The following is a 14233-nucleotide window of genomic DNA, read 5'->3' as shown; positions in this document are numbered from 1 at the left end:
TCTCTCCCTCTCTGTCACGTCTGGCTCCTGCAGTCCCGCTCTCTCCCTCTCTCTGTCACGTCTGGCTCCTACAGTCTCGCTCTCTCTCTGTCATGTCTGGCTCCTGCAGTCCCGCTCTCTCCCTCTCTGTCACGTCTGGCTCCTGCAGTCCCGCTCTCTCCCTCTCTGTCACGTCTGGCTCCTGCAGTCCCGCTCTCTCTCTCTGTTACATCTGGCTCCTGCAGTCCCGCTCTCTCCTTCTCTGTCAAGTCTGGCTCCTGCAGTCCCGCTCTCTCCCTCTCCATCACGTCTGGCTCCTGCAGTCCCGCTCTCTCTCTCTGTTACATCTGGCTCCTGCAGTCCCGCTCTCTCTCTCTGTCACATCTGGCTCCTGCAGTCCCGCTCTCTCCTTCTCTGTCACGTCTGGCTCCTGCAGTCCCGCTCTCTCCCTCTCTGTCACGTCTGGCTCCTGCAGTCCCGCTCTCTCCCTCTCTGTCACGTCTGGCTCCTGCAGTCCCGCTCTCTCCCTCTCTGTCACGTCTGGCTCCTGCAGTCCCGCTCTCTCCCTCTCTGTCACGTCTGGCTCCTGCAGTCCCGCTCTCTCCCTCTCTGTCACGTCTGGCTCCTGCAGTCCCGCTCTCTCCCTCTCTGTCACGTCTGGCTCCTGCAGTCCCGCTCTCTCCCTCTCTGTCACGTCTGGCTCCTGCAGTCCCGCTCTCTCCCTCTCTGTCACGTCTGGCTCCTGCAGTCCCGCTCTCTCCCTCTCTGTCACGTCTGGCTCCAGCTGTAATAATGGGGGTTGTAGTCTCATCTCTTTTATGTCTTTTCTCCTTTAGTCCGTGAAGCCAAGAACCTGATCCCTATGGATCCTAATGGACTCTCCGATCCGTATGTGAAGCTCAAACTCATCCCCGACCCAAAGAATGAGAGCAAACAGAAAACCAAAACCATCCGCTCCACCCTGAACCCGCACTGGAACGAGACCTTTACCTTGTATGTAGTCGCAGTCAGGTGGGAGGGGCTAGCTGTAGACACTATGACGTCACATACAATAAGATGGGGGATACAAAGTGACAACCGGCCCTGTGAGCGGCTGGAAATAAATGCAGGGCCTCCTCATCCAGCGCATGGCGCTCTCCATATATATCCAGCCCAATCCTGATTGGACAGTACCAGGATGATGTGTCAGGAGGTGGAGTCATCACATCCCAGGATTACAGTATGAGACGGATATAGAATAATTCGAGGCAGTATATAGACAGCCCCTGCACCTGCCCCCTCAGTATATAGACAGCCCCAGCACCTGCCCCCTCAGTATATAGACAGCCCCTGCACCCGCCCCCTCAGTGTATAGACAGCCCCAGCACCCGCCCCCTCAGTATATAGACAGCCCCAGCACCTGCCCCCTCAGTATATAGACAGCCCCTGCACCTGCCCCCTCAGTATATAGACAGCCCCTGCACCTGCCCCCTCAGTATATAGACAGCCCCAGCACCTGCCCCCTCAGTGTATAGACAGCCCCAGCACCTGCCCCCTCAGTGTATAGACAGCCCCAGCACCCGCCCCCTCAGTATATAGACAGCCCCAGCACCTGCCCCCTCAGTGTATAGACAGCCCCAGCACCCGCCCCCTCAGTATATAGACAGCCCCAGCACCCGCCCCCTCAGTATATAGACAGCCCCTGCACCTGCCCCCTCAGTATATAGACAGCCCCAGCACCTGCCCCCTCAGTGTATAGACAGCCCCAGCACCTGCCCCCTCAGTGTATAGACAGCCCCTGCACCCGCCCCCTCAGTATATAGACAGCCCCTGCACCCGCCCCCTCAGTATATAGACAGCCCCAGCACCCGCCCCCTCAGTATATAGACAGCCCCTGCACCCGCCCCCTCAGTATATAGACAGCCCCAGCACCTGCCCCCTCAGTGTATAGACAGCCCCTGCACCCGCCCCCTCAGTATATAGACAGCCCCAGCACCTGCCCCCTCAGTGTATAGAGAGCCCCAGCACCTGCCCCCTCAGTGTATAGACAGCCCCAGCACCTGCCCCCTCAGTGTATAGACAGCCCCAGCACCTGCCCCCTCGTGTATAGACAGCCCCAGCACCTGCCCCCTCAGTGTATAGACAGCCCCAGCACCTGCCCCCTCAGTGTATAGACAGCCCCAGCACATGCCCCCTCAGTATATAGACAGCCCCAGCACCTGCCCCCTCAGTATATAGACAGCCCCAGCACCTGCCCCCTCAGTATATAGACAGCCCCAGCACATGCCCCCTCAGTATATAGACAGCCCCAGCACCTGCCCCCCTCAGTATATAGAGAGCCCCTGCACCTGCCCCCCTCAGTATATAGACAGCCCCTGCACCTGCCCCCTCAGTGTATAGACAGCCCCTGCACCCGCCCCCCTCAGTATATAGAGAGCCCCTGCACCTGCCCCCTCAGTATATAGACAGCCCCAGCACCTGCCCCCTCAGTATATAGACAGCCCCTGCACCCGCCCCCTCAGTGTATAGACAGCCCCAGCACCTGCCCCCTCAGTATATAGAGAGCCCCAGCACCTGCCCCCTCAGTGTATAGACAGCCCCTGCACCCGCCCCCCTCAGTATATAGAGAGCCCCAGCACCTGCCCCCTCAGTGTATAGACAGCCCCAGCACCTGCCCCCTCAGTGTATAGACAGCCCCAGCACCTGCCCCCTCAGTGTATAGACAGCCCCAGCACCTGCCCCCTCAGTGTATAGACAGCCCCTGCACCTGCCCCCCTCAGTATATAGAGAGCCCCTGCACCTGCCCCCCTCAGTATATAGAGAGCCCCTGCACCTGCCCCCCTCAGTATATAGAGAGCCCCTGCACCTGCCCCCCTCAGTATATAGAGAGCCCCTGCACCTGCCCCCCTCAGTATATAGAGAGCCCCTGCACCTGCCCCCCTCAGTATATAGAGAGCCCCTGCACCTGCCCCCCTCAGTATATAGAGAGCCCCTGCACCTGCCCCCCTCAGTATATAGAGAGCCCCTGCACCTGCCCCCTCAGTGTATAGACAGCCCCAGCACCTGCCCCCTCAGTATATAGACAGCCCCAGCACATGCCCCCTCAGTATATAGACAGCCCCAGCACCTGCCCCCTCAGTATATAGACAGCCCCAGCACCTGCCCCCTCAGTATATAGACAGCCCCAGCACCTGCCCCCTCAGTATATAGACAGCCCCAGCACATGCCCCCTCAGTATATAGACAGCCCCAGCACCTGCCCCCCTCAGTATATAGAGAGCCCCTGCACCTGCCCCCCTCAGTATATAGACAGCCCCTGCACCTGCCCCCTCAGTGTATAGACAGCCCCTGCCCCCCTCAGTATATAGACAGCCCCGTGTAATTGTTCTCTTCCTCGCAGGACGCAGCGCTGGATATTCCCGAGTTTACCGGGGATCTAATAATCCAGAATACCCCGGCCAGGGGCAGATTACACCCCGTGCCCTCCTTATAGCAGGGGATAAGTTACATCCGGCACCGCGCATGCGCACAACTACAGGCTCAGCCCGATCCTCATAATCGCCCCGACGCCTCTGCCGGATATTATTCTGTAAGTAATCCCGGGATGTGATGACTCCACCTCCTGACACATCATCCTGGGACTGTCCAATCAGGATCGGGCTGGATATATATGGAGAGCGGCATGCGCTGATCATGGGGCCCTGCATTTATCCCGGTCCGGTTTTCATTCTTTTCCTCCGCACTCATCTCTGTTACAGTAAGCTGAAGCCATCGGACAAGGACCGGCGCCTTTCCATCGAGATCTGGGACTGGGACCGCACCACCCGGAACGACTTCATGGGCTCCTTCTCGTTTGGGGTGTCTGAGTTGATGAAGATGCCGGCGTCCGGCTGGTGAGTGACCCGAGCTCTGTACCCGGCTCCTCGGCCACCCCACTAGGGGGCAGTCACAGTCATAGCTTGGGGGTGGACCTCACATATTTGTTTTGGGACTCTGAGTCTTGGCTTCATCCCTGCAGGTACAAGCTGCTTAATCAGGAGGAAGGGGAGTACTACAACGTGCCCATCCCAGAGGCCGACGACGGCAACGAGGAGCTGCGACACAAGTTTGAGGTGAGAATCTGTGCACCCACTGCTTACACCTCAAGAGTGACCCTTATCACCCCCTGACCTTTGGAAAGTCAGAAGGACAGTGAATGGTGGCTGTGTAGTGCATTACATGTAATACACCCAGGGACCACTAGATGGTGTGTGATATATATAACAGGAGGTAATACACCCAGTGACCACCAGAAGGTGTGTGATATATATAACAGGAGGTAATACACCCAGTGACCACCAGAAGGTGTGTGATATATATAACAGGAGGTAATACACCCAGTGACCACTAGATGGTGTGTGATATATAACAGGAGGTAATACACTCAGTGACCACTAGATGGTGTGTGATATATATATAACAGGAGGTAATACACCCAATGACCACCAGACGGTGTGTGTGATATATATATAACAGGAGGTAATACACCCACTGACCACTAGATGGTGTGTGTGATATATATATAACAGGAGGTAATACACCCAGTGACCACCAGACGGTGTGTGATATATATAACAGGAGGTAATACACCCAGTGACCACTAGATGGTGTGTGATATATAACAGGAGGTAATACACCCAGTGACCACTAGATGGTGTGTGATATATAAGAGGAGGTAATACACCCACTGACCACTAGGTGGTGTGTGATATATAACAGGAGGTAATACACCCACTGACCACTAGAAGGTGTGTGTGATATATATAACAGGAGGTAATACACCCAGTGACCACTAGATGGTGTGTGATATATAACAGGAGGTAATACACCCACTGACCACTAGATGGTGTGTGATATATATAACAGGAAGTAATCCACCCACTGACCACTAGATGGTGTGTGTGATATATATATTAGGAGGTAATAAACTCAGTGACCACTAGACGGTGTGTGATATATATAACAGGAGGTAATACACTCACTGACCACTAGACGGTGTGTGATATATATATTAGGAGGTAATAAACTCAGTGACCACTAGACGGTGTGTGATATATATAACAGGAGGTAATACACTCAGTGACCACTAGATGGTGTGTGATATATATAACAGGAGGTAATACACCCAGTGACCACTAGACGGTGTGTGATATATAAGAGGAGGTAATACACCCAGTGACCACTAGATGGTGTGTGATATATAAGAGGAGGTAATACACCCAGTGACCACTAGATGGTGTGTGATATATAGGAGGAGGTAATACACCCTGGGACCACTAGATGGTGTGTGTGATATATATATATAACAGGAGGTAATCCACCCACTGACCACTAGATGGTGTGTGTGATATATATATATAACAGGAGGTAATACACTCAGTGACCACTAGACGGTGTGTGATATATATAACAGGAGGTAATACACCCAGTGACCACTAGATGGTGTGTGATATATAGGAGGAGGTAATACACCCTGGGACCACTAGATGGTGTGTGTGATATATATATATATAACAGGAGGTAATCCACCCACTGACCACTATATGGTGTGTGATATATATAACAGGAGATAATACTCCCACTGACCACTAGATGGTGTGTGTGATATATATATATAACAGGAGGTAATAAACCCACTGACCACTAGATGGTGTGTGAGATATATAACAGGAGGTAATACACCCAGTGATCACTAGATGATGTGTGTGATATATAACAGGAGGTAATACACCCACTGACCACTAGATGGTGTGTGTGATATCTATAACAGGAGGTAATACACCCACTGACCACTAGATGGTGTGTGATATATATAACAGGAGGTAATCCACCCACTGACCACTAGATGGTGTGTGAGATATATAACAGGAGGTAATACACCCACTGACCACTAGATGGTGTGTGAGATATATAACAGGAGGTAATACACCCAGTGACCACTAGAAGGTGTGTGTGTGATATATATATATAACAGGAGGTAATACACTCAGTGACCACTAAATGGTGTGTGTGATATATATAACAGGAGGTAATACACCCAGTGACCCCTAGATGGTGTGTGTGATATATAACAGGAGGTAATACACCCACTGACCACTAAATGGTGTGTGTGATATATATAACAGGAGGTAATACACTCAGTGACCACTAGATGGTGTGTGATATATAAGAGGAGGTAATACACCCACTGACCACTAAATGGTGTGTGTGATATATATAACAGGAGGTAATACACCCAGTGACCACTAGATGGTGTGTGATATATAAGAGGAGGTAATACTCCCACTGACCACTAGATGGTGTGTGTGATATATATAACAGGAGGTAATACTCCCACTGACCACTAGATGGTGTGTGTGATATCTATAACAGGAGGAAATACACCCACTGACCACTAGACGGTGTGCGTGCTATATATAAAAGGAGGTAATACTCCCACTGACCACTAGATGGTGTGTGTGATATATATAACAGGAGGTAATACTCCCACTGACCACTAGATGGTGTGTGTGATATCTATAACAGGAGGAAATACACCCACTGACCACTAGATGGTGTGTGTGATTTATAACAGGAGGTAATCCACCCACTGACCCCTAGATGGTGTGTGTGATATATATAACAGGAGTTAATACACCCAGTGACCACTAGATGGTGTGTGTGATTTATAACAGGAGGTAATACTCCCACTGACCACTAGATGGTGTGTGATATATGTAACAGGAGGTAATACACCCAGTGACCCCTAGATGGTGTGTAATATATATAACAGGAGGTAATACACCAGTGATTACTAGATGGTGTGTTTAATATATTACAGGAGGTAATACACCCACTGACCACTAGATGGTGTGTGTGATATATATAACAGGAGGTAATACACCCACTGACCACTAGATGGTGTGTGTGATATATATAACAGGATGTAATACACCCACTGACCACTAGATGGTGTGTGATATATAACAGGAGGTAATACACCCAGTGACCACTAGATGGTGTGTGTAATATATAACAGGAGGTAATGCACCCACTGACCACTAGATGGTGTGTGTTATATATAACAGGAGGTAATGCACCCACTGACCACTACATGGTGTGTGATATATAAGAGGAGGTAATACACCCTGGGACCACTAGATGGTGTGTGATATATATAACAGGAGGTAATACACCCACTGACCACTAGATGGTGTGTGTGAAATATATAACAGGAGGTAATACACCCACTGACCACTAGATGGTGTGTGTGATATATAACAGGAGGTAATACACCCACTGACCACTAGACGGTGTGTGTGATATATAACAGGAGGTAATACACCCAGTGACCCCTAGATGGTGTGTGTGATATATAACAGGAGGTAATACATCCACTGACCACTAGATGGTGTGTGTGATATATATAACAGGAGGTAATACACTCAGTGACCACTAGATGTTGTGTGTGATATATAACGGGAGGTAATACACCCACTGACCACTAGATGGTGTGTGTGATATATATAACAGGAGGTAATACACCCACTGACCACTAGATGGTGTGTGTGATATATATATAACAGGAGGTAATACACCCACTGACCACTAGATGGTGTGTGTGATATATATAACAGGAGGTAATACACCCACTGACCACTAGATGGTGTGTGTGATATCTATAACAGGAGGTAATACACCCACTGACCACTAGATGGTGTGTGATATATAACAGGAGGTAATACACCCACTGACCACTAGATGGTGTGTGATATATATAACAGGAGATAATACTCCCACTGACCACTAGATGGTGTGTGTGATATATAACAGGAGGTAATACACCCAGTGACCCCTAAATGGTGTGTGATATATAAGAGGAGGTAATACACCCACTGACCACTAGATGGTGTGTGATATATAAGAGGAGGTAATACACCCACTGACCACTAGATGGTATGTGTGATATATATAACAGGAGGTAATACACCCACTGACCACTAGATGGTGTGTGATATATATAACAGGAGGTAATACTCCCACTGACCACTAGATGGTGTGTGAAAAATATAACAGGAGGTAATACTCCCACTGACCACTAGATGGTGTGTGATATATATAACAGGAGGTAATACACCCAGTGACCACTAGATGGTGTGTGATATATATAACAGGAGGTAATACACCCACTGACCACTAGATGGTGTGTGTGATATCTATAACAGGAGGTAATACACTCAGTGACCACTAGATGGTGTGTGTGATATATATAACAGGAGGTAATACACTCAGTGACCACTAGATGGTGTGTGTGATATATAACAGGAGGTAATACACCCACTGACCCCTAGATGGTGTGTGATATATATAACAGGAGTTAATACACCCAGTGACCACTAGATGGTGTGTGTGATATATATAACAGGAGGTAATACACCCACTGACCACTAGATGGTGTGTGATATATAACAGGAGGTAATACACCCACTGACCACTAGATGGTGTGTGATATATAACAGGAGGTAATACACCCAGTGACCCCTAGATGGTGTGTGTGATATATAACAGGAGGTAATACACCCACTGACCACTAGATGGTGTGTGTGATATATAACAGGAGGTAATACACCCACTGACCACTAGATGGTGTGTGATATATATAACAGGAGGTAATACACTCAGTGACCACTAGATGGTGTGTGTGATATATATAACAGGAGGTAATACACTCAGTGACCACTAGATGGTGTGTGTGATATATAACAGGAGGTAATACACCCACTGACCCCTAGATGGTGTGTGATATATATAACAGGAGTTAATACACCCAGTGACCACTAGATGGTGTGTGTGATATATATAACAGGAGGTAATACACTCAGTGACCACTAGATGGTGTGTGTGATATATATAACAGGAGGTAATACACCCACTGACCACTAGATGGTGTGTGATATATAACAGGAGGTAATACACCCACTGACCACTAGATGGTGTGTGATATATAACAGGAGGTAATACACCCAGTGACCCCTAGATGGTGTGTGTGATATATAACAGGAGGTAATACACCCAGTGACCACTAGATGGTGTGTGTGATATATAACAGGAGGTAATACACCCACTGACCACTAGATGGTGTGTGTGATATATAACAGGAGGTAATACTCCCACTGACCACTAGATGGTGTGTGAGATATATAACAAGAAGTAATACACCCACTGACCACTAGATGGTGTGTGATATATAACAGGAGGTAATACACCCACTGACCACTAGATGGTGTGTGATATATAACAGGAGGTAATACTCCCACTGACCACTAGATGGTGTGTGAGATATATAACAGGAAGTAATACACCCACTGACCACTAGATGGTGTGTGATATATATAACAGGAGGTAATACACCCACTGACCACTAGATGGTGTGTGTGATATATAACAGGAAGTAATACACCCACTGACCACTAGATGGTGTGTGATATATAACAGGAGGAAATACACCCACTGACCACTAGATGGTGTGTGATATATATAACAGGAAGTAATACACCCACTGACCACTATATGTTGTTCTGCCCCTGTGGGGGTATTCTTGTCAGGTCTTCTCTGTTCTCCTCTGCTCAGTGCTGCCCCCGGTGGTCGTCATTCTCAGCAGCGCCCCTGCTGTTCCCGGAGTGCTGTGCACTAACCTTGCAGTGTTTTGTGTCTTGCAGGGCCGTCACATAAAACATTTCCTCCTCTTAAAGGTAGCGCGGCCCCTGCCCGGTCCTGGCTTGTACTTGTAGTGCGTCACCCCACCCTCCAGGAGGCGTCTGTAGGCAGCCATGTTCCCCTCCTGACATCCTCTGTGCTGCTGCCTGCCTACAGATGTCTCTGGTGTGATTGGCGGTGAGGGGGAGGGGCATAATTAGCTCCTCCTCCTTTCTCCGCCTTCTATTTTGTCAGTGGAGCCATTTCTGGCAAAATAGTGATGACCCCGCCCCCTCTGTGGGGGCTCCACCCCCAACATATATACTTTTAGCCCACGCGGTATATATGATGTGACACTGGTAGCGCATGCCTCGCGCCTCACTCTACCAGCATGAAGGGGAATGTACTGTATGAGCCTGCAGGAGGCGCTGCACACCTCACTGCCTGTATGTATAGTCTCTGGTATATACTCACCCCCTATATATACATAGTAACACATCATACACCCCCATATATATATACATAGTAATACATCATACACCCCCATATATATATACATAGTAATACATCATACACCCCCATATATATATATACATAGTAATACATCATACACCCCCATATATATATATACATAGTAATACATCATACACCCCCATATATATATATACATAGTAATACATCATACACCCCATATATATATATATACATAGTAATACATCATACACCCCATATATATATATTACATAGTAATACATCATACACCCCCATATATATATATATATACATAGTAATACATCATACACCCCCATATATATATATATATACATAGTAATACATCATACACCCCCATATATATATATACATAGTAATACATCATACACCCCATATATATATATACATAGTAATACATCATACACCCCATATATATATATACATAGTAATACATCATACACCCCCATATATATATATATACATAGTAATACATCATACACCCCCATATATATATACATAGTAATACATCATACACCCCCATATATATATATACATAGTAATACATCATACACCCCATATATATATATACATAGTAATACATCATACACCCCCATATATATATATATACATAGTAATACATCATACACCCCATATATATATATACATAGTAATACATCATACACCCCCATATATATATATACATAGTAATACATCATACACCCCATATATATATATACATAGTAATACATCATACACCCCCATATATATATATATACATAGTAATACATCATACACCCCATATATATATATACATAGTAACACATCATACACCCCATATATATATATACATAGTAATACATCATACACCCCCATATATATATATATACATAGTAATACATCATACACCCCCATATATATATATACATAGTAATACATCATACGCCCCATATATATATATACATAGTAATACATCATACACCCCATATATATATATACATAGTAATACATCATACACCCCCATATATATATATATACATAGTAATACATCATACACCCCCATATATATATATACATAGTAATACATCATACACCCCCATATATATATATACATAGTAATACATCATACACCCCATATTATATATATATTACATAGTAATACATCATACACCCCCATATATATATATACATAGTAATACATCATACACCCCCATATATATATATACATAGTAATACATCATACACCCCATATATATATATATACATAGTAATACATCATACACCCCCATATATATATATACATAGTAATACATCATACACCCCATATATATATATACATAGTAATACATCATACACCCCATATATATATATACATAGTAATACATCATACACCCCCATATATATATATACATAGTAATACATCATACACCCCATATATATATATACATAGTAATACATCATACACCCCATATATATATATACATAGTAATACATCATACACCCCCATATATATATATACATAGTAATACATCATACACCCCATATATATATATACATAGTAATACATCATACACCCCCATATATATATATACATAGTAATACATCATACACCCCATATATATATATTATAATATAAATCTCATACACCCCCATATATATATATACATAGTAATACATCATACACCCCATATATATATATATACATAGTAATACATCATACACCCCCATATATATATATATACATAGTAATACATCATACACCCCCATATATATATATATACATAGTAATACATCATACACCCCCATATATATATATACATAGTAATACATCATACACCCCCATATATATATATATACATAGTAATACATCATACACCCCATATATATATATACATAGTAATACATCATACACCCCCATATATATATATACATAGTAATACATCATACACCCCCATATATATATATACATAGTAATACATCATACACCCCATATATATATATACATAGTAACACATCATACACCCCATATATATATATACATAGTAATACATCATACACCCCCATATATATATATACATAGTAATACATCATACACCCCATATATATATATACATAGTAATACATCATACACCCCCATATATATATATACATAGTAATACATCATACACCCCCATATATATATATACATAGTAATACATCATACACCCCCATATATATATATACATAGTAATACATCATACACCCCATATATATATATTACATAGTAATACATCATACACCCCCATATATATAATATACATAGTAATACATCATACACCCCATATATATATATACATAGTAATACATCATACACCCCCATATATATATATACATAGTAATACATCATACACCCCCATATATATATATACATAGTAATACATCATACACCCCATATATATATATACATAGTAATACATCATACACCCCATATATATATATACATAGTAATACATCATACACCCCCATATATATATATACATAGTAATACATCATACACCCCCATATATATATATACATAGTAATACATCATACACCCCCATATATATATATACATAGTAATACATCATACACCCCCATATATATATATACATAGTAATACATCATACACCCCATATATATATATATACATAGTAATACATCATACACCCCCATATATATATATACATAGTAATACATCATACACCCCATATATATATATACATAGTAATACATCATACACCCCCATATATATATACATAGTAATACATCATACACCCCATATATATATATACATAGTAATACATCATACACCCCCATATATATATATACATAGTAATACATCATACACCCCATATATATATATACATAGTAATACATCATACACCCCATATATATATATACATAGTAATACATCATACACCCCCATATATATATATACATAGTAATACATCATACACCCCCATATATATATATACATAGTAATACATCATACACCCCATATATATATATACATAGTAATACATCATACACCCCCATATATATATATACATAGTAATACATCATACACCCCCATATATATATATACATAGTAATACATCATACACCCCCATATATATATATACATAGTAATACATCATACCCCCATATATATATATACATAGTAATACATCATACACCCCACATATATATATACATAGTAATACATCATACACCCCATATATATATATACATAGTAAATACATCATACACCCCCATATATATATACATAGTAATACATCATACACCCCATATATATATACATAGTAATACATCATACACCCCATATATATATATACATAGTAATACATCATACACCCCATATATAATATACATAGTAATACATCATACACCCCCATATATATATATACATAGTAATACATCATACACCCCCATATATATATATACATAGTAATACATCATACACCCCCATATATATATATACATAGTAATACATATACACACACATATATATATATACATAGTAATACATCATACACCCCCATATATATATATACATAGTAATACATCCCAATTAAACACCACCCCATATATATATATACATAGTAATACATCATACACCCCCATATATATATATACATAGTAATACATCATACACCCCCAATATATATATATATACATAGTAATACATCATACACCCCCATATATATATACACATAGTAACACATCATACACCCCCATATATATATATATACATAGTAATACATCATACACCCCATATATATATATACATAGTAATACATCATACACCCCATATATATATATACATAGTAATACATCATACACCCCCATATATATATACATAGTAATACATCATACACCCCCATATATATATATACATAGTAATACATCATACACCCCATATATATATATACATAGTAATACATCATACACCCCATATATATATATACATAGTAATACATCATACACCCCCATATATATATATACATAGTAATACATCATACACCCCCATATATATATACATAGTAATACATCAT

General features: G+C 42.7%; 1 protein-coding gene across 1 annotated transcript; it reads left to right on the top strand.

Annotated features, from left to right (window-relative positions):
* The first annotated feature begins 818 nt into the window (after positions 1–818).
* LOC140112438 (protein kinase C alpha type-like) lies at positions 819–9820 on the top strand. The gene is made up of 4 exons (XM_072132495.1): positions 819–972; positions 3716–3850; positions 3976–4069; positions 9695–9820. Exons 1-4 carry the CDS (start codon positions 842–844, stop codon positions 9764–9766), a joined length of 432 nt encoding a protein of 143 aa, XP_071988596.1. The 5' UTR covers positions 819–841; the 3' UTR covers positions 9767–9820.
* Positions 9821–14233: the final 4413 nt, after the last annotated feature.

This window comes from Engystomops pustulosus, unplaced genomic scaffold (assembly GCF_040894005.1).
Source record: "Engystomops pustulosus unplaced genomic scaffold, aEngPut4.maternal MAT_SCAFFOLD_780, whole genome shotgun sequence".
Taxonomy (NCBI): Eukaryota; Metazoa; Chordata; class Amphibia; order Anura; family Leptodactylidae; genus Engystomops; species Engystomops pustulosus.
This window is presented reverse-complemented; position numbering and strand designations above follow the sequence as displayed.

Bases quoted from the DNA above. Each gene is read 5' to 3' on its own strand.
- LOC140112438 (XM_072132495.1), top strand. From the start codon at position 842: ATGGATCCTAATGGACTCTCCGATCCGTATGTGAAGCTCAAACTCATC. The intron at 973-3,715 runs GTATGTAGTCGC...TCTCTGTTACAG, and splicing joins TGGAACGAGACCTTTACCTT to TAAGCTGAAGCCATCGGACA. The intron at 3,851-3,975 runs GTGAGTGACCCG...TCATCCCTGCAG, and splicing joins AAGATGCCGGCGTCCGGCTG to GTACAAGCTGCTTAATCAGG.